At 38.3% G+C, this 22,924-nt stretch overlaps 1 protein-coding gene across 2 annotated transcripts in view; it reads right to left on the reverse strand.

Annotated features, from left to right (window-relative positions):
- The window catches only part of RICTOR (RPTOR independent companion of MTOR complex 2), a 77,910-nt gene extending 58,898 nt beyond the window's left edge, over nt 1-19,012 (reverse strand). Inside the window, exons 1-3 of one of the 2 annotated variants that reach the window (XM_082782850.1) lie at nt 18,874-19,012; nt 18,613-18,660; nt 3,002-3,099 (exon numbers count right to left, since the gene is read on the reverse strand). In XM_082782850.1, coding sequence (XP_082638976.1) covers nt 3,002-3,099; nt 18,613-18,660; nt 18,874-18,922 — 195 coding nt within the window. In that variant the 5' untranslated portion in view covers nt 18,923-19,012. Of the gene's footprint in view, nt 1-3,001; nt 3,100-18,612; nt 18,661-18,873 lie in introns of those variants that run through there. The other variant, XM_082782851.1, reaches the window with a different exon arrangement.
- Between the last annotated feature and the right edge of the window lie 3,912 nt (nt 19,013-22,924).

Here is a 22,924-nt window from a genome sequence, read left to right on the forward strand (position 1 = left end):
ACAAAAGTAGAATAGTATTTCTTCCAAATGTGAGAGCTGTCTATCCTTGAAGGAAAAAAAAAATGGGACAACAGGGATCAACTGCCTGGTGCTGACATTTTCCTACCTTATATTTTGCCTTTTTTTTTTTTTTTTTTTTTTAAGTGTAATAATATTTCTAGAGGAGAGGTTAAGTTCTGTAGATTTTTCCACGTTATTTTATCAGAAGTATACTATATATATATATATATATATTTTTTTTTTTATTCCCAACAGTACTTTCCCTGCCCATACAATAGATAACTAGGGTGACTGAGCACTGGAACGGGTTGCCTGGAGAGGTTTTGGAGTCTCCCTCCTGGGACACATATACAAAAGCTGTCTGGACACGGTCCTAAGCAACTGGCTCCAGTTTGATCTGCTTGAGCACGAGGGGAATGTTGAGCCATATGACCTTCCAAGGCCCTTTCCACCCCTAACCACTCTCCGATCCTGTGAATTCGCAGCCTTTCACACAGACCATGAAATACAAGAACTCATGGACAAATCAAGTTTATCACCACCAATATCCTCCAAGCTGAAAATACAAACATCCTCAGCAGCTAACATATCAAACATCACAAAACCCCACTGTCTACCCCACACTCCAATTTCACAAACAAGGAACTGAGACTACATCAGTTCATGGTAGTAGACTGGAGTGCAAAAAGGAAATAAAACCATCTCCCCAGTCTCCAGGCTTTCACTCTTAACCACTGGAATGAAAAACACAGAACTGTTCCAACCACCAAGGAGACAATACAGTATGTTTTGCAACTTTTATTCTATCTTCATAGCTGAATTCACAATTCAGACAAAAATAGGAACATTTTCAAAATCAAATGTACAAGTTATACATATATATTGGCCTCACTGAAATATCTGCTTTGTAAGTGCCACACATCAAGGAGTAGGATGATTACCTTGCACGTGGTCACTCTGATTTAGGATCAAAGCCCAGTTATGAATTACTGTTTGTCTCCAGAAGTCAGGGATGTGAGTTGCCTTCAGAAACTCCTCATTCCTTGCCAGTCTTCAGTTTATGAAAACCTTCCTAGCGTTTTTGAGCATATTTTCCAATTTTCACACTAGGTCACTTTAAAGAGCAGTAACATTTTTCAAATATTTAATTATGATACTATTCATTTTTTCAAAACTAATTTCTTTTAAAAGAACTTTTGGTTCATCCTTTAATTACATTATGCATTTTTACTAATTGACCACATATACAGGTACTTACTGTGTGATGATTTTCAGTAGAAAAATCAATATTGCTTTAAGACCTGTTCAAATGTTAGCATTTTGCTAGGAATCATACACCTGCAAACCTACACCCATCTCTTTCTTTGTAAGGCAACTACAGAATTTGGAGGCATCTACATTAAGTTTCCAGATCAGCACAAAAAAACAAGCAGTTATGCCTCAGCCTTTTCTAGCAACTTAAAGGGGACTTAAAATAGTTCAGAATGTGAGTAACAGCAACAGCATTTGTCAGATAACGGATGCATATGCAATAAAACAATGACAAAAAATTAGTGCAAATAAGATTCAATTCTCTGCAATTGCTTTGTACCTCCACGTACTCTGAACTCAGAAGATGAAGCACTTGCAGATTTCTTCCTAAAACACTAGAAGATAAATTGACTTGCTGTCATAACTTTGCTCTCTGTACTCACTCTTCTGCCAATTGAATCTCACACACTACCACTGAAGTGTTGTTGAATCTTACAAGTGCTTTCAACAGCCAAGAAGCATTCCTACTTCAAAGATTATTATGTATGTTTGTCCTTCTCCTATCAACTGGTTCCCCAGATCTGCTCTTGAGCATTCATTCCTTCACTTAAAATTGTATCAGAAGTGTTACACAGCCTCCTGCTTATCCTACCCAATGAATCACATACAACAATGAATTTAAACCTTACTTTTCCCATTAAATTATCCATTACTTCCTCCTTTCCTATCTAATGCTCATTGAAGAACCCATCCTATGTCACTGGAAGTTGGGTTTCATTTCCAGGCATGTTGCCCCATCGGTGACACTATCAGCGATGCATACAATTCACCATTTTTTTCTGTGTATCAGTACATTAATTCAGGTAACATGCACACCAAAGCTCCATTGTCTCCAGCCTCTCTTACTGCAACGTACTTACTGCTACCTTACCTCAACAGCTGAAACACCATCCAGCTACAGCCTTTCACTGTGTTATAACAAACATCATTTACCTAATTCACTGCTCACCTCCCATCTTCTCTGCTCTTCTTCACCAGTTCTTCATTTGACTTCATCAAAAAACTGTCCTTACTCTCATTCTGAAAGCCTTTTGTAGTCTCTTTCCTCAGTCTATCATCTCTCACTCTACAATAAATTATTAATTCTCGCCTCCTTCAAGCTCCCAACACCTCTATCAAACTTTCAGGCAAGTATCTTTCACATTCCCATGATCTGGAAGCTTACAACTGGAAAAAGTACCTTAAGAAATCAGCCATACAGACCATTTTTAGAAATCAACCCCTTAAATCCTTTTCATTATAAAACCCATAATAGAAGTTAACAGTTCCTGTCCTAATAGTGCCCAACACAGTGAAAATCATGCTCAGTGATACAGTCCTCCTCCTTACCATAGTTTGCCAGTTTACATCAAACGTGTCTGCCATTCCTAATTCTTGCTTCAATCCTGTGGAGCTGGATTAGCTTTATTTATGCAACTTAATCTCTGAATAAGGAGATAATTCAGACTTCTAAGCACTATAACAATCCTTCCTGTAGAACCCAAATTTCAGCATGATCTTGCATTCACATATCTACTCGCCCTTGTTTACTCTTACTCTCTCACAGCACGCACTGTTCCATGTACTGTTCTATTATACATAACTGCTTCATGAATCTCCTAGACATTTGATAGAGGATATTTTATATTTGATAGAGGAATATAAAATATTTTGATATGATCACATGTTCTGACACCATTCAAGCACCTACCTTAGTAAAATTATTCAAGTGACCTAGTTTCCTCATATTTGAGACGCCTTGCAATTTGGCCACATTTTGGAGAATCTCTCTCATATTATCACAGGGTTCTGCAAAAGAAAACAGGTTATTAGTAGACAATTACAAGAATCAGAAGTCTAAACATACATTCAACATGCAGTTTCCAAAACAAAGTGCTATTTTGCTAATCTCACTTAGTTTGCAGATCACCTTCCTTCAAGACGCACCAACTGGATTTATGTCTAGAATGCAAGCTAGGTATACCTGAGTTCCCTAAAATAAGTGCTAAAGTCCATGGAGGATAGAGACTCCTACTTCAAAAGACATTTTAATCAAATATCTTAGATTTACAGTTGACAAAAGATACCCATTTAGCGACCTGAACTCCAGTCCTTAGGTGAACAGACTTACCCTTAATCCCCATGTATTTTAAAGACAAATAGTGAACTTAAAGACAGAAGTAAAAAGACTGCAATTTACTACTATACCACATGACTTTGTCCTCTACAAATAAAGAGTCAGTAAGATTTTGGGAAGACAGGACTCTCTTCTGGTCTCCATACGAATTTCTGTCCACAAACACTGTAAACTTACTAGAGGTCTGGGAGTTTCAAGCAATATGCGAAGAAGAAGAATACTAGGTAAGCACAGTGACTGGGCACTTTTTCTCCGAACTTTCTTCCCAAGAGCCCTAATACGGAAGAACACCCTAGTATGAAAGAATATCCTAATATTACCATGCAGGATATCTTAATATGAGAGAATATTTGTATATTTTTCATTATCTAAACGAAACCCAAAGCAGAGATCAAAAAAAAAAAAAAAAACAGCTTCTCATCCCTTGTCTATACAGCAAATTAAGTTTATTACTAGTTTCTCTAGTTTAAAAACTTAAAAGAACAAAAAAATTGAAAGTTATGGGTATGAATATCCCTGGATCACAACACTTTTGAACCTATAACATATCCCCATTTATACCAAAAGACCCACCAGATGTAAGCCTTCTCAGAATGTTCAACCTCTATTCTCTGAAGAGCAAGCATCAACAATAACTCCAAAAAAATAAATAGAAATATTCTTGTAAGATTTAATTTTGAACATGTGGATGGATAGTTACACACAAAAGTTAAACCTCTACTGAAACTAACCTCACTATACAGACAGGAAAGACATGAGATCAGTCAGACAATCTCTGGCATATTATTGGCAAAGAACATCTCTATTTGGTTGCCTGATGCTGTGGGTGTAACTTGGAATCAAGCAGCATGTTCTCCGCAGCAAGGCAGCCAATCTGGATATGAAGAAACCAGAACATGATGACGCTACCACATCCCATGTCCCATTTCAATACCTCTGCAGCTATGACATATATTTATAATGAGGCTGCATAATTAAAATGTGCACCAAAACCATTTTATTCTACATGTGTATGCAAAGTCAGAGCAGCTTTTCTAATATTGTCCTCTTTCTGCATGGAAAAACCCTCATTCCCAGAGACACAAAAGTTTGCTGAAAACCAATTTGTAGCGTTTAGCAGAGCAGCCAGCATTTTCCAGTTTTACTAGGAAATAAGTAATATGAAGCAAGAAGTCCAGCAACAGATCTAGAACACAACAAAAACACATTTCTACTACTAAATTGAACTGATAATATTGATCATATTATTTTCCTCATAGTTTGATGGTATCAACAGTCCTAGCATTGTAGGAAAAAGAACATACAAACAAAAAAGACAGGAAAGAAATACCCTCTGACAGCTTAAGACCTCAGAAAGAACTAAAATTATGGAAGCCTTTTCAGTCAAGCATGTCAGTTTAAGTCTTGGTTTTAATGTGGGAAGAGATTTTTTTTCCAGAACGTTCTAACAAAAAGAATTGTGATATTTTAAGTTCAAGGAAGGCCTATGCCATTTTCCCTCTTCTGGAAGTGTAACATATATTAGAAAAAACACAGACATTTTATTTAAATACTCTAACATAATTCATTTCTATTAAAAATAAAGCCATCCCGGAAGATAGGCAAGCCTAACAGAACTGCATGAGTTGCAGATGTAAAAGAATTTAAACAAAACAATGTGACTTCACAGATGTAGACAGAGTCTCTTGCTATTATATACTTCCCATTAAAATGTCTTAAAAATAGAACAAATATATTCTGCATTCTCCCAAGTAATCAACACGGCTTTCTTTTAATCAAAGACCAGAGCCAGGACTGCTCATCTTCCTGCCACAAAGTCTCATTCAACTGCACTGAAAAACATAGATTAGCCCAGAAATAAAATAAAAATAAAAAAAAAACATGGCATGCAATCCGAAACTGATCTCCTCAAAGAAGAAATATTATGCCCCTAACTTTTCATTGTCAAGCCTAACAGGACATGTTAGTGTTGATAAGGACAAACTTTTTTTTTTGATGACCCCAGGTCAGACTAAAGCCACAGAGATTTCTTAGCTCTGATTAACGAGCCCTTATTCTTTACTCCTTCAGTGGCTCTTGCTTTTCTATCTGAAAAAGATAAAGAGAAGCTACTCATCATAACTTTAAGACCCTTGCAAGAATCTATTATTTCCTGACTTACCTCATTTATCACTGAGATGCTGACTCATTGTGAGTTGGCCCACAACAGCAACAAAATATCTTCACATTCTTTCCCATGGTGCTTCTGAGGGTGGAGTTGTGCAAAACGATGGAGCTGATCTTAGCGCCTTCCTCTGCTGAAAGATGCACAACCCCTTCCCTTCCTTTCTTTCCCTCTACCCTTTACGCTACTCTGTCTCTACATCAACTTCACATTAAAATGCTTCTGCATACCAATTCTGCAGAATGCTTTTTGTTCTTTTGGTTGTGTTAGTTTTCTGCTGGGTTACTGAATCAAATTGAATCCTAAAGACAAACAAGCACCTGTGCACAAGCATCTTTGCCATCGAGACATTCATAAGCAGACTGGTGGAATCAGGACGCTGTTATCTAATCAATCTCTTCAGCTAAAAAGTCAGACCTCTTTTCCACCTGCACTTCTACACCTGTCTTGATTAATGCATACAAAGCCACAGTCTCATGTAGTATCTAAAAACCTGTGGATGCATACAAAACTTCCAAGCTAGACCACTTGTGATCTGCAACAACAGCTTAGCTTGCTCATCATTACTGTCTTATTTTCTACGTGTTTTCCTTTTTGGACAGCAAGCACTTTGAGGGAGCAAAATAGTTCTTTGTATCTCTATTTCACGAAACACAGTTCTTCATCCACAGCTGTTTGCACCAAGTAACATCCAGTACATTCAGTGATAATCTTCACCATATAGTGATATTTATGTTTTAAAACCCTAGCCTCAAGAATTCAGTCATCTGTGTACCTTAAAGTAATCCATACATGCATATATATTTAAAATATCTTCAAAGTTGTTTTTGTTTGCTTCTAAACTCTCATGACCTTTTAGGGCTTGACTCATTTTTACACCCCTTCAGGACCATGACATTGTTTTTCCCCAGTGAAAATCATGATGTGTTCTGACAGATCCCATTCTCCAGAGAGAAAGCAATATCACCACAGAGCTCCCGCTACACAAAACAAACACTGTTCCATCTAATGCAGGGATGAAACAGGACCAGCAATAGCTGTATTAGCACGAGTGATGACTCCTTTCCCCCCTACCATCCTGGCAGATATAGCAGCATTGTTGACCACATTCGCAAGGCTAGCAGCATGCCAATTCCCTGTCCTGTTATGCACATGTTAAGAACAAGCAAACAAGAACAGCGGGCTTCAGCACACAAATAATTCAGGAACTCTGAAGTCTGGCATAACAAGTTAAACTGAGGAGCATACATTTTATATGCATCACTACTGAGATGTTAGGCCAGTAGCTGAACACAGCAACTAACACACATACAGTAAACAAACTCACAAGTGAGAGACTGAGCTAGTAGCTGCTTATCACACGTACTAGAGTCACAGTGCCAAAAAGTGAGATAGGAGACTAAATTTGGCTAAAGACTTCTCTTAGAGGAGGAAGTTGTACTTCACTAAGTTAAGCATTTAATAATTGACTAAGAACAATGACACAAGAGAGATCTTCCTCTTACTGAAGGGAAGAATCACAGTATAAATGGATGACCTTGGTTAACTTACACCTCTGTTTAATAAAAAAAATCAAGATAAAAAAAACTTCAAGTCTAACCACAACACAACTGTACATTTCAAGGTTGCTTTCTATGGCTTGTTAAACTACATGCTGCAAGAATGAAGGAAACAACTAGGAACACAAATGCAATGTTCTCCTTTTCCGCTGAAACAGTCATGAGTTATCCATTAGTGAAAGCTGTTAAAATCTGTTACTTAAAGGTGCCATGCAAGCTCAGATGACAGATAATCAGTCTGCTAAAATACTTTTTTTATCAATATCTGAAAGAATGGAGTGAAACACCAGTGAAAAATGCATAACCTTCCATTATGAATTTGCTGAAAAAATCAGGACAATTATGTAATCTTTCATAACATGAAGTATTTTTAATTTACATCTAATTCAAGATGTGGAAACTGCACAGAAGAAAAACAACCAAGTTCTGAGAACAATGGAAGAAAAGACAGCTACATAAGAACGAAAACTGCATGACACAGAGATCGCTTCTGAATTATTGGTATGAACACAGCAGAGACCAAACTCTGCCAGACTCAAAAAAAAACCCAACAATTCGCATTCAGCCTATGATTCTCAAAAACACAGTAGTATACATTATCTAAATTATTTAAAACATTAATGTTTTCACCTGTGTAATTCTCTGTAATGTAGAGATAGTTTTTCACAAATTTGTTTAGTTACTGCTATGTTGAAAAACATAAGAGTTTTAACGCTAATTATAGAGGGTGTCTATTACTACCCTTGAATCGGTAAGGTACAATATGTGCAATATGCTTTTCACTGGTACAGCTTGATGTGTAAGTTTTACATACATTGTTTGATAAAAATTTGGAAAAAGAGAATGTATTACAAGTTTAACAACTTCAAACATCCCCTTGAAAAATAGAGATGACCAAAACCAGTGTAATGTAAGCAGCAATCTGTTGTTTCCTATACCTTTCACAGGTGAACAATACACAAAGTACTGCAGTTTAAATACAACACAGAAGACTCAGTAAACCATATTCATGAAAAGAGAAATAAAAAACTCAGATTACTTTCACTCTTGCTGCTTAGGAAAGTTATGAATAGATAAAAGTGCCTCAGTAATACAGAAAAAAATCATCTCTTTCATGGTAGTTAGAAAGAAAAGTAAAAGAACTGTTCCTCTGCTTACATCAGTCAGGTAGAAATTAAGCTTCATATTTACAAAGTTGTCTTTTAACTAGAAAGCGATACAATAGACAGAATATGCAGGGTAGAATCCAGGAATTGCTACAATCTCAGAGAACAAGAAGGTCTTATATTGGGACTACATTTACAAATCTAACCCTTCATATTTTACTATATTTAGATCTACACTTACACATACATCTTTCTGTAAGTAAACATGCAAGTAGAATTTAAAAACCTATTGAGACTGTATAGAATTCTCATTTGGAGATTTGTACAAAATACCATAAATTAAATGTTTTTATTTTTCCTTTTTAAAAGATTACTCAGTAGACAGAGGTCCATCAAATAACATTCTGGTGTTATACTCTACTTGAAGTGGTGAAAGCAGTTCAAAAAATGGACCACCTTCCAAATTATTTTCTTACAGTATTATTTATCTAACCAACACACTGGGATTATACATGTAGAAAAGCCATCCTAAACTTACCTTCTCACCCTTGGAACTATGTTAATTATTCCTATTGTGTGATCTTGTATGCCAGATTTGTAGACAGACTTCCTTTACTGCTAAAACTCCTGAAAAACTGGTTTTATAGTTGAAATGTTAACAACTGTCATAGCATCTAAAGCTACAATATTATCCCTCAAACAGAAGCACAGAACAAAGCTGAAGACTAGCCACATACAAAGTTTTGATCAATGGTGAGAACTTAAAATACCTTTAAACTTTAAACACAGTAAAAGATAACCAAAGACAATACCAAAAGATAACAATGCTGATTTGAAAATTCATGTTTTTCTTTTTTAATTTTTTTTTTTTTTTTTTAGCAATTCTTTTGATGTCTTAGTATAACACATACATAAGTTTCCTCACTTAGTAGTTCTGAAAATAATTTTCAAGTTAGAACCACATGACGTACCATGATAGGTTTGGAAATTCTTCAAGTAACTTGTCAGTTTAGAGAATGAATACTTGCACTAGTCATCAAATATCAGGAAGATGCAACGTTAATGCCAAGAATCTTAGGAATCATCATTATGATGTACAGTCTTCATATATTACCCCCTCTCCCCCTCAAAAGAAAGAACATTATTCCATCTTTCTACAGTATTAGACACATACCTGTAACTAGTGCACACTGTGATGATTAAAACCAAGCTGAAATTACAATCTCCTAGTATGATTCCTGTCATTACCACTTCATAGTAAAATAGAAGTATAAATTATTCTAGAATGTACGGTTAAACTCTAGAAGAACTTGTTCTAACACACCTAAGGGTTTACATATTAAGAAAAAAAGACAAAAAAGGGAAAAAGCACAAACCAATCCATAAACTGCTGGAGGCTGGGGAATGCTCCTGTGACTGCATGCCTGCCCTGTTCTCCAACTCTCTCCTGCGCACCAATTAGTAGCTGTTGCCACTGGCAGACCACAAGGCTGGGGTGACCCAGTACTACTCTTGCGTTCAAAAGCAGGTAAAATCTTGGAGGACAAGCCTTTCCTAGATCTGTAATGCTGGATATGTTAGTATGGAAATCAAATCAGTATGGAAATTGAGAACATTGCATTTGAATTTGAATGGGGGATACACAGTTACTGTAATTGTTTAGAAAAGGTTACTGTAATTGTTTAGAAAATTATCCTTTGTTCTTCCAAACTCGTTTTCTTATTTCTTGCCAACAGTTCTGAACAGAAAATTCAGGCCAGTCACAATATCTATTTGCTTTAAACAAAATATACACATTGACTGCGTCACATCATGCAACTACTCTTCGGTTTGTATTTCAGGGAAATCTTTCAAAACTACTCAGGAATTCTGATTATGAATTTCTTTGAGTATTATTGAGCTCACAAGCAAGTTGGGAATACTATCAATGAGATTCAAAGAAAATATCTGAAAGGGAAGAACATGATCATATCTAAGAATGTTTCCTTATTAGCATTTTGATTATTCTCTGCATCATTTTAACTTGTTCAAGAACACCAAAACATAAATGCTATCCAGCTAAAAGGCCCTTACTGATAAAAGTTCAAGCTGTCAGTAGTTAGCCACTGTCCCCAGAAAATCCTGTTACATAAGATGCTGTGTAAGAAGCAATGGCCTAGCCCCATTATCCGTTGTAGGATCACCCAGTCTCCTGAAAAAGACACAAAGGGAAATTTGTAAAAGGGAAAGAGCGAAGTAACATCTCCAAATTGAAACACTAATAAAGGTACATGCAACTGTAAGCTGCAGGTAATTCTGAAACAGCACTAACAGCAGCAGGAAACCTTTACACTGCAGTGATTGTATGACATGGTAACTACTGACCCCAAAAATCTTACGACCAGAACACCTCAAAATAGCACACAGACTTATTGAAGACTGTTGGGAACTCCAGCCCACCATGCTAGCAACAGGACAGTCCCATCTGCCCACAGTTGTGACCGTTCAAGTCTTTTGTTTTCTCCTAAAAAAATTAATTTCAGAGAAAGGACAGAAAAAGTCAATTGTATTAAATTTTCTTGTTTATCATATGTAAAAATTTATAAGTACAGCTTTTTAAGCACAGAGGACATCTAACTCATAGTTAGATTTTGACTCAAAGAAATCTACCTTGATGAAGTAATGGGCTAACCTACAGAATGAGCTGGAAACACCACATTTATGGAAACAGGGCAACAGCAACATTTTTTCCATTTCTTTCTTTGAATTTCAAGAAAAAAATTCCATTCAGTCTATCCATGAAAATCACATATGGTTTGCATAAAGGAGATAAACACATTTATAAATTCGCTAGATATGAGGTTGCTAAAGCTAATTTCTGATATCAGTAGTGTTCAGAAGGTAATAAAGGGAAAAGACGGAATATAGGTTTGCTCATTTTTTTTTACAGTGCGAATTGTACTGCAACACACTTGCCTCCGTACATTTTTATATGAAGAGATTAACAAAATTATTCTTTGGTACTATTCCACTGTAATTATACATTTTCTATAGATCAAGACCATATTGTTTTGTTTCAAATACCTTTTGTCTACGCACAACTAATCTCCCACTAAACATCCTGTAGTCTTAAATCTGCAGCTGTAGTTCATTTCACAACCATTAAATTCCATGTCAATTAGGTATACAGATGTACCGCCTTCATTTTATCCAGAAGTGCTACCTGTCCCTAGCCGCTTCAGATACAGGTTGATAACTATCCTATTTCATCTTTGCCATTTTGCCATCCTGTTGGTCTTAGGCTCACATGGACAATCTTAGGCTCACATGGACAATCTTATTCAAAGTATCACTAATAAGCAGCATGAAATTGTTAACTAAACATTTCTTCAGTGGAAATAGAATTCAGAATCTTTATGCTTTTTATTTTACACCTTGGACAATTAAATATCTTCAATTTCCACAAGGAAAAAAAAAAAAAAAGGAAAAATGCTAAATCACTTTAGCATTTGAGAAGCTGCTAGCTACCTGAACAAAAGATCAGATACAACAAAAACAGTAATAAGTAGAATCAGAGGATCATTAAGGTTGGAAAAGACCTCCAAGATCATCTTATCATTCCCCTACCACCAATGTCACCACCAAACCACGTCCAACTTTTCCTTAAACACCCCCAGGGACGGTGACAAGAAAATCACACCTTTTAGAAAACTTTCATAAAAGCTCTGTCACTCAGCCTAAGGTATGGATGAACTACTTGGATTCCAAGAACACTGCCACAATTTGTGGAAGACACTTCCTCATAATATTTAATTACCTAAATATATTCAAGCCACTGTTTAGATGTAGCTTGCTACACACTGATGAACGTAAGAGAAACAAAACAAAGCCAGTCTTACACAGCTATAAAAATTCAGTTATGCAACTAAGAAAATGCAACTATTAGGGGGGGTTTGTTCTTTTTTGGTCTTTTTTTCTTTTTTTTTTTTTTTTAACATCTTTACCAGCATTTCTTCTCTTCATCAGCTGCAAGGACTTGGTAAATACACTCTTCATTAATCATGTTCCTAAGTTCTGCTAACTTCTACTTTTCGTCTGACCAATTCTACCCAAATTTTCCATCACCACAGCAAAAGGTTGGCAAATGAAAAAACCTACTTGTGCAGTATGCATAAATATACTAATATTGGAGATCACTAAGCTACAATAACGCAAAATATATTTCATTATGAAAGTTCTCAGTGCCCCAGTTGAAGCAATTTGTCAGCTATCAGCCAGCACTGGTTTCACAGCAGTACAGCACCTTCCTTTCTGTATCAGGACGTACCATGTGAGTGTTGCTGTACGCAGTGACCTGTGTTATGGTACAAGCACCTGCCCACCTGCATGCCATAAAGCACACTTCCAATGTAAAACACACCCCTTATTTTATGCAATCCATTGTGTAGTCAAAGCCTCATGTCACATGCTTATTTCTTAGTTGTACAAAAATAGTTGTTTTTTAGATGGATAGCTCATGTCATTAAAAAAAAAAAAAAAACAACAACACGTCACAGGTAAGAGTCCCATTTAGTCTGAAAGATAAAACACAACCAATTCTTCATCGCATTCCTAAAACCAGTCAGCCATGATTTCAACATCAACTCTCAAGCCATTCTGAAACTTACCCAAACCTTACTTTCCTTCAATGTTTGGATCTGGATGGGTCTAACCAGTTAGTTTGTAAACAGGTGTTTTTCAGTATAACTAACTATCGCACTTCCTCCCACTTTTAAAACTCTACCTGATGTTGAGCATCTCTTACATGCTGGTAGGTAAAAATTTTCTGGTTTCCCAGCTAATTGGCAAAGTATGTTGGAAGATTCCAAGATTGGGCAGAAGTCTGATGCATTTCTTTCTGGAAAGGCTATCATTGACTTAGCTTCCTTATTTACTGTAATTATGATTAAGGGTGTGTGTTTCTTTACATAGCATCTACCCTGGATGAACTCTGACAAAAAAAATCCCGAAAATTCTAACAAGAGAGAAGCAGAAATTAAGAGATTTTGGTATTTTGACATTTTGCAAGATTCAAATGACCAGATCAAAAAGAGAAAAAAAAAAAAAAACAAAACAAAACAGAAAATTGTAATGTGAAAACACAGCATTGCTTAAACACCTAAGAGCTTATTTATACTGATCCAAATCCCCAAACAACCCCTTTTGTCAAATATAAAAAGAAACCACAAAATATTAGAATGGCAGTTTTAGTTTTTGCCCTTCAGAAGAAAAGTGCTGACATTTGTTGACAAACCTGAACCACTGCAGGAAAAAAAATATATAAAAATCCACCCATTAAAAAAAAAAAAGTTGCCATACATAAAACTTTTAAAGAAACATGAGCACAGATTTTGAAAGACATGACAGTGCCCAGCTCCTACAGATACTTTAATGGTGAGTAAGGGGTTAAAGTTGCCTTTTTATGAGATTTTCACCTCTTTAAATATCTAGTTCCTGTTTTCAAGAAATGAAAGTGAAAATACTGTAAGCACATACCATTTTAGTAGTTCTGAAAAGTCTTAAGACTGTAAAAGAAGTAATAATCTAGAAAACATAGCCAGAGGTATGCAAATGTTATTAATATAACCAGGCTAGTATGCTTTACAATTCAAAAATAATGCCGATTTAAAGCACAAGTGCAGATAGAAAAGCTAAGTGTATGCCTTAATTTTGGAGTGCATATACTGAGCTCCTCTAACTTGCTTTTAAAACCTACCAAAAGGTAGGTTTTGCCCAAAAAGTTGGCAGGCCACCATCAGCAATCATGTACCCCTTGGAGTCCAGAAAGTTAAAAAAAAAAAAAAAAAAAAAAAAAAAGATCAATATTCAAGAATAATTGCAACAGAGAATTTCTCAGACAGCAAGGCAAGTAAGATGTAAGACTTCAGCTGTTTTTCAAGTTGACTATCTGCATCCTAGAACAACTGAAGAAAAAAAAAAAACGCTTGCTAAATATCTTCTTGCTCCTATCACGGCTTCTGTTACAGATTCACAAAGAAGGAAGTAAAACAGTGCTGTGTGATTTGCTCTAACAGAAGTTACCTGTTACAGTTAACCATCACAACCATGGTATACAGTGAAGGAAGAGGTCAAGTTGCCCACACATTTTGTTTATTTGGATATTTTTAAAACAATATTTCTATGGGGCAGAGGAGCCCCACTTCCTCCTATTTTTGTGATGGATCACCTATCACAAGAGCATGCAAAGAAGAACCTGAAGTCGTTCTGTAACAGTCCTGCCACCAGCGTGGAACACTCACTGCCTTTGAGCCACCAAGAGGGCACACACCCACCAGAATCTCTGCATCCTCGCTAGTGCCTTGTTACAAGGACTCCAAATATTTTCCCCCCCCATGACTTGAACTCTCAGTATTAGACAGGTGCGCAACATTCCTCCCTGCTTCTTACTGATGAAGGAAGTTGGAAATGGAGTGGTCACCAAATCTCAAGCTGAATTTGGAAACAAAATTCATCTAGCCTTCTTTGACTATCCCTCAAATAACCCTTGAAAATGCCCAACATTTTTGTGGGCTGTAAACTGCAAATAGCCTCCTGAGACATTTGCCCTGCATGCAATGCACTGCAATTTGCCATGTGGGCACAGGGAATCAAATACAACATGGTTTAAAGTGATGTAAGCACAGTAAGAAAAGCAGTATAGTTGTGAAGTTAAGCAGAACTTGTGTATCTATGTGTTAGAAGCAAACAATGCATAAGTGAGAAAAAAAGGAAAAAGTTTTTTTTTTTTCTCCTAACACTGGGCCAAACTCATTCTTGAGGAGGAAAAAAGCCAGTTCTCAGCTACTTCATTCATATTTGTCTCCTGCTGTAAATAAGAGACTTCACATTTGCAGAACAGAGAATTGGATGTACAAAGAGCTGCTAAATCAAAGTAGTGTCTTGCAACATCGGTTAATTAATAATAAATGAAACTGTCAATGCTGAAGATAGGTACCTTTCAATTAATTAAAAAGCACAATAACAAAAAGTGAAGACCGTTACCTTCAGAAAGAACGAAATTGAGATGTATAGTCACAAACTGCACTTGTCCTCATCCACCATCAGCAGTTCTATTTGCACCCTTGTTTATCTCAAGTACTTTAGTAAATAAACTAGATAGCTCCTAATAGGCAATGCAGAGTCAGAACTACAGGAATACAAAAAAAAAAAAAAAAAAAAAAAAAAAAAAAAAACCACACAACCACCACCAACCCTAAACCAAAAAAGAAATACACCAAGAAACAGGGATCTCTTGACGGAAGGACATTTAAAGGTGTCTGCCTACAGATAAGGCACTGCCTGCAGTTCTCCTCACCCAGGCCCTCGCAGCTCACAGCCAGCAGCAGAAACACCAGCAAGGCAAGGGTGTAGGTCACCTAACAGGATAATTTGTTACTGAAGCAGTAACAAATTTGCAAAATCAGTTGGTAAGCATACTCGGTTACAGACAGGAGCAAAGAACTTTGCAGCAAACCAAGCGTGGATTACACAAGCCTTTCACAGTGCCTAGGGCTCTGGGAGGTATACGAGCTCTGCAGCTCAGCTTGGAATCCCTGCAGAATAGTCAGAACCAAGATGAATTTTGCTAAAAGCACAGCATACTTGCAGCATGGTTATGTACACAGCCACAACCGGACTCAAAGCAAGAATTCCTAGCAAATGTGATAACTCGGTAAATAATTCCAATTGTCCTCTCTGGCCTTAAGAAGTTATGAGCTTGATTTCAGGAGTCTAATTAAACCAGTATGCCTCATCCCATTGCTAATTCCTTCCAGATGACTGCAATGGGAGTTGCGCTGGTGGTGAATCTGTCCTTCTTTTCCTCTTCTGTTCTATTCTGAGCAGGTAATATAACACAAGGCCAAAATCTGAGCACGATGAATCCCAGTTAACAATTTTCATTTCATAACCAACAGAAGACATGATGTATAGACTTAAATAGTCAAAATGACCAGTCCAACACTTATCTTTAGTATTTTTTTACTGTACCAACATTACCAACTGTACCAATGTTATGTCTAACATACACTCATGTTGGGGACAATTTTTCTGGAGCTGATCATGTTTTCAGAAAACTAATTTTCTAGGGAGAAAAGGTTAAGAGAATTATTGTCCCAAAATAAGATTTATCCAAGAATCATATTAAAAGACAATGCACAGCCTGGGCTGAGCAGCTAAAAAGTTTCAAAAACGAACAAAACCCATAAAACAACTAACTTTACATTAATATTTCTAACCAGGCTGGTCTTCTACAGAGACTTCACACATGCAGTGCACCGTAAAATAAAACACCCTTCATAAACTTTATTACATGGCTTTTGAAAATGCAGAGCATTAAAAAGCTCCAAAGAGGGAACTCCTGCTGTAGCAGGCGTGGTAAAAACACATAAGAGAACAACAAGATGAGTTCTGGGAAAACATAAGCAACCCTCAAAGAACAGTGAGGGGCAAACATGAAGCAGAGAAAGGTGCATCAGCTCTACATACAGCAAGGCGCTCCCGGAATCTTACTGCACAGTAAGCCAGGAAGAAGTAGGAACTAAAGCAGCACAAACAAGGCTAGCATCCTCCCTGCATCTATTATTAGTTCTAAAATACTTAATAACAGCACTAGCCTCTTGCACAGTCCACAGCTGTGGACTACTGAAGGCCTGACTTATATATTAAGTCATTTTTGTCTAACCGTCACTAAATGAGAACCTGCTTAAAACAAGGCAATACCCATTTAATTTCATGTATTCGTAACAGAGACCACTGCAGCTAGAAGCATATGGCTGAGGCATTGTTTCTGGCAATTCTGTACTTCGCCCAACACAGATATTCTAGATTAATCAACACAAAATTCAGTTGTCAGGGGGAAACAAGAAAACAATAGAATTATCTTTTAAGATACTGAAAACGTGAGCCTTATGAAAAACTATGTGATTGGCTCAACATAGTGAATCAAAACAGGGTATTACTAGTACAAAATTAGTGTAACAATTTAAAATATTTTAACTAATTGCTTATGTAACTATAGTAACAGTTGAAAAAAATAAATGTTCATTGTGATTGTGTGTTCAGTGGGGAAATCAAGTTATCATCTAGCTTAGTTAATGCCATGCTGAGACATTTTTTATTTTATTTTTTTTCCTTTAAAATTCTCTATCCAATTACTGATCGGACAGTTATAGTTTCTCCAACAAAAAAATACACACAGGATTTTTGACAGGGGGTACATAACTAAAAGTAAAGCTGTACCTTACGTAATTGTGACTACCATACTAATGTTTTTTTTGTTTGTTTGTTTTTTAACTGGCTCTACACAATGCAAAACATTTTTTTCATTTCTTTAAGAACTGATTTTGCATCTTAACTGAGACTTTTTTTTTTTTACAACAGGATATATGAGGTAGTTACAATGCTGTTACTACAGGTCTCATGGGATTAGTAGGTGGCTTAAAACACCTCATAGGAAAAAAAAAATAAATCTATCTCAATGACAGTCACCTTTTGAATTCTGACTAAAAGATTTCAAACAGACCACATCTAAACATCACTACTCCAACATTTAAATTTTGTGTATTGTTCTGTCACATCAGAACAATTTAGCACTACACAATGTAAAAAAAAAAAAAAAAAGGTTACTAAACACATTCATTAAAACCCCGATTCTGTAAGTTTCATAAACAGATAACACTACTTACAGTAATAGCTGTGTCATGTGTCTGAACTGTTAAGGCCTTTGTCCTGCATTTCGTTGACGAAGTTTCACTCGTTTTTATTTTTAAAGGCACAAAAGCAACCATGTGCATGTGGAGATGGGGTGGGAGGACAGAAAGAAACCTGTTTCCTTTAACCTGAAAACAACTCGGAGCGTTTCCCCAAGAACTAGAACACATTTGTAAATAAGATATATGTACGCAGAGACAGTTTCCAGCCCAAGGTGAAACCGCTCAAGAACAAAACTCCGAAAACAGATTGTACTGGGGGAAAAAAAAAAAAAAAAAAAAAGGATCGGAGGTGGAATCGGCGAGGCGCAGCCTAATCCCGAGGCGAAAGCGCTACCGCCACCGCTGACACTCGCGCTTCCCCCACGCCCCGCAGCCCGCTTTCGCTTCAGCGACCCCGCCGCCGCTCCGCCCGGTCCCTCGCAGCGCCCCGCACCCCCTGCGGCCCCGCACCGGCCGCCTCGCCCCCTGCCTGCCCCCGCACGGCCGGGCGGCGGCCCCGGGGCGAGGCTCCCACCGGCGGGCAGGCCTCCGCCTTCCTCCTCCTCCTCCTCCTCCTGCTGCTGCTGCTGCAGCTCGGAGGAGGCGGCGGCGCCCCCCGGCCCTGTCCCTGTCCCTGTCCCCGTACCTCGGCTGAGATCCAGCGGGACGTTCTCCTCGCCGCTGTCGTTGCGACCTGCGGGACGGGGGAGAAAGAGAGCGCGTCAGGATGGCGGGGAGGGCAGGGGAGGGGCGGGGTGGGGGCAGCGGGCAACCGGCGGCGGGGGGTGAGGTGAGACACAACGGGGGCCGCTGGGGGCCGAGCCCCCCTTCCTTCCTTCCTTCCTTCCTTCCTTGCCCCGCCGCCGCCGCCGCTGCTGCCGCCGCCGCCGCCGCGCGGGGCCCTCACCTCGGATGCGGAGGTGCCTCAGCGAGCGGGCGCGGAGGCTGACCGCCATGTTCGCGGCCCCGCAGTCACAACACCGGAAACCTCGCCCGATCTCGCGAGGAGACGCCCGGCGGGACGGGACGGCGCGGGGCGACGCCGCCGCCGCTGCTGCCGCCGCCGCTGCCGCCTCCCTCCCGCCCTCCGCCCGCCTCGCCAGAAGCCCCGCCCCCTCCCTGCCGAGAGGACACGCCCCCCCGAGGCACCGCCCTCGCCCTCAGAGAGGCCACGCCCCCTCTCGCACGGCGGCCACGCCCCCCCCGCACGGCGGCCACGCCCCCTCCCCACACAGACTGCCCCCCCGCCCCCGCCCCCGCACCGCGGGGAGGTTGCTCTAATGGGCTCCTTCGCTTCAAACAAACGCGTTTATTTTACCTACTTTCTGACCTCAGTTTTTGCTTATGAAGTAAGAAAGCGATGTTCTCGAAGGACCGAGGATCTCAAAAACAAAAGATCTAAATAGTAGCCTATCACCCGTCCATAGCACAGGACCATAACGAACTGGCAGTAACAGTTTCGTCAGCCTCCCTCAGGGCTGATGGCCAAAATTTCATGTCCAGGGAGCCCGTGCCTACCTAAAAATGCTAAACGAGCTGCTGCTTCTGCTGGTAGTACTGTACCCCGTTTCTAAAAACGCTAGTGGGACTAATTAATTTCACATTAAAAAAAAATTGAAGCACCTCTGAGTGTCGGCCCTGTTTTAATCTTCTGGCTTGGATTTGAGCTTGCAATCTGCATGTGAAATGTTTTGGATCCTCACACTCAATGCTGGTGCCATACAGCACTTAGTTCTTCCCTTACAGATAAGATAGACGTAGTCAGAGAGACACGCTGTATTTTGAGGGAATCACAGCATCTTCCAAAAAGAGAGAGCAAGAAAGGAGCAATGTGTAAACTCTAAGGTACTCTTTTAATCTTGTTCCTGCTGACAGAAAACACCGTTTAATAATCAAAATGTTTCACTTAACCCTTTGGGCAACATCTCTCTCTCACTTACATTTAACTTATACAGATACAATTCAGCTTGTCTATGATACCGACATGCAAAATAATGTCATGACATCACTTATAAGTGGAAACCTACAAAGGTGTATTGAAGATAATTTGGGGTTTAACTAATATTTGCCACGACCGGAAAAAAAAAAAAAAAAAAAGTATTTTAAAATGTCTATGGTGACATGAAAAATAGCAGGTATGAGCTAGCTTTGACTACCGGTTAGGTAGGAGCTCTCCACAATAAATAAAAATAAATAAATAATAATAATAATTTTAAAAAGTGTGTTGCAAAAGTGAGCCTGGCCTCTAAAATATAATGGCCATAACTAGTATGAAGAGTCTGTTAATAAACTTTATAAAAACTTTAATCAAGCAATGCTGATAAGAAGTTAGCCTAGTAAAGTCAGCTGAGCTACGGTGGTTTGGGCTTGTTGAGCACTTTATCTTACCCAAGTGTATTTGTAACAATATTCCTTAATTTTCAGTATTATAAAATCAGCTTTAAATAGATGTTAGATCCTGAATGGCAGTGGGATGAAGAGAAAGTGAAAATCTAGTGAATTAAAAGAAAAAGGTTTGAAAAAAAAATTGCTTCTTTTGCTGTCTCTATACTGTTAGCAAGAATTTTGCAATCATTCTTTCTTTTTCTTCATGTGAAACCCACCAGACAGCTTAAGAAAGGATAAAATCTGAGCTCTATTTTCTACTGTTAAGAAAAATAGTCAATGCAGATATAAAGCAGGTGGAATAAAGAAACAATCACACATTGAACAAAGTATCTTAAAGGTGGATTGGTGGCCAAAATATCTGCTCCCTGGCGCTGTTTTAAGTGACTATGTTGAGCACAGCCATGCTGCTGGGGCTCCAGCTGGTTATGGGTAAGGGGCGGACAGACTGCTCAGACTGGGCTGGTACAGGAAATGAGTGAAGGCACCACAAGGTTTAGGTAGATGCTGAACATTTTCTGGTGAAATTTTAAGCTGCAAATGTAAAGCTCCACAGCCTGCTTGGTTTTGATCTAGATTTATAAATTTTGGTCTTATGTTCCCCAAGCTGCTTGGAGAAAAAGCATGGGACATTTTGGTGTTTGCTCCCTAGGGAGGCTTTTTTTCCCACTGGATTTGCTTTTTGAGGTGATTGCTTGCCTGCTGAATGTGGTGTATTCCTAATACATTCCTATGCTAGTTTTTTCAAATACAGTCCAACAGGTGTATTTCTACATATATTGTTATGGAAAAGGAGTTCTATAAATAATGTTTTAGGTTACACAAAAATAAAACACAAAACAATAATTAAATTAACAGTAATACAGTTTGCAAAAGCAAAATGATTTGACTAAAGAAAAGACAACTCCTAACGAAATGTTTAACTCAGTAAACTCGTTCCTGGAGTTGCTCTGATTTTGAAAACCAATGCAATCTAAGTTAATTCATGAATGTGGTGCCAATTAAATCCATATAGAAATAAAAATCATTAATAAAATCTCAAATGACTGCAACTGGGTAAAAAAGTTAATATTTCTTAAGTGTACAGTAATGGAAACAATTAAAAAATGAACACAGAACACATGGCAGAAAATGATGTAAGAGCGTTAATAAGTAGCATACTAAAGCAACAGTGACCAGCTGCAGAATAACAGCATGTCAAGCGATGCAACAAGTCTTCCTGATTAACTGGACATGTTGCTAACTAGATGGTTAATTAGTGAATTAGTGTAACCTCACATTTAGGCACCCATTCATGTCAGATTTTTCACAGCATTCTGTGCTGAGTAATCCTATTGAAGCTGTGAAAAGCAACAGGTGTTCAGTTGGCGTATGGTTAGCATATTAATTAAACCTGAGTAAAAAAAAAAAAATAAAAAACACACAGCTGCTGAGTGTTTCAGTCAAAATAAACTCTAGTTATAGGGCTGAAGCCCTATACTTACATGTATAATTTATCATTACTCAATTTAAAATCTATAGGGCAGCAGATATATTTATTTATATATTTATATATTCATTTATTTTAAGTTTTCATTGCTCTTTTCTGAAACTGAAGAAGCCCACAAACATTTTCTTTGGGCTTTCACTGTAAAAGACTTGCTGTCATTTTAACAGCAGTACTATTATATGTTGTGCTATCCACTGGGAAATATTTGAATGTATTTAAAATTGATCTATTTATTTTTATTTAAGCTGTAAGCAGTAAGATTTACTTATATACAGCATTTGAACTTAACTACTGAAAAAAACCTCTTCCAAACACAGAAGGAAGGTATGTTTGGCTGGATTATAAACGCTATGGGAAAAACAGCCTAGAATACAAAATACAAGAATTGTTAAGTCTTCTCAGTGGTCAGTGAGTCATAAAACCTCTGATGGTGTCACCCACAGAGTGGGTCCAAAAATGGGCATTTAGACAGAGCAGCTTTTAAAAACGAGACAAAAGTGCAAGTGCCAGGAGGGGAATGCAGAAGTAGGGGAAGGGTTCAAGACGATGAAAAGAGAAAGGGTGAAAAAAAAAAAAAAAAAAAAAAAAAAAAGAAGCAGGAGAGTCAGGGAACCAAAGGACAGAACACCACAGTCAGAAGATCAAGGAAAAGAGGAATAACCATGAGGAAGAGGAAGCAATTGAGCAAGTGAGTGGAAACATACAGAGAGTATCCCAGGTCGTTAAAGAGGGCAGTCACTCCAAAACCCAGGATGTCTTCAGGTAGATAAAGAAAGAAGAAGCTGAGCTTACCTGTGTGAGCTGGGTAGTGTACTGGGGCAGGAGCATGCGAAGGAGGCCAAGACACAGGAGAAGGAAAGGGCTCATGGCAGGGTGTCCCTTCAGCTAGCACGCAGAGGGGATAGGAGCCCCGCACCCTGTTCCTGGGCTTCGGGTGCATTTTCCAGCACATGCACGCGCAAATGAAGGAGCAGGCAGCTTTTCCTGCTAAGAACTTGAAAATCAGGAATCAGGCCAAAAAAAGAATTAAAACCAGGAAAAAAAGCCAGTGCTGATTTTTCTTTTCTTTGTCAGTCTCATGATG

The sequence above is a fragment of the Aythya marila genome (genome assembly GCF_965140915.1).
Source record: "Aythya marila genome assembly, chromosome: Z".
In the NCBI taxonomy this organism is placed as follows: Eukaryota; Metazoa; Chordata; class Aves; order Anseriformes; family Anatidae; genus Aythya; species Aythya marila.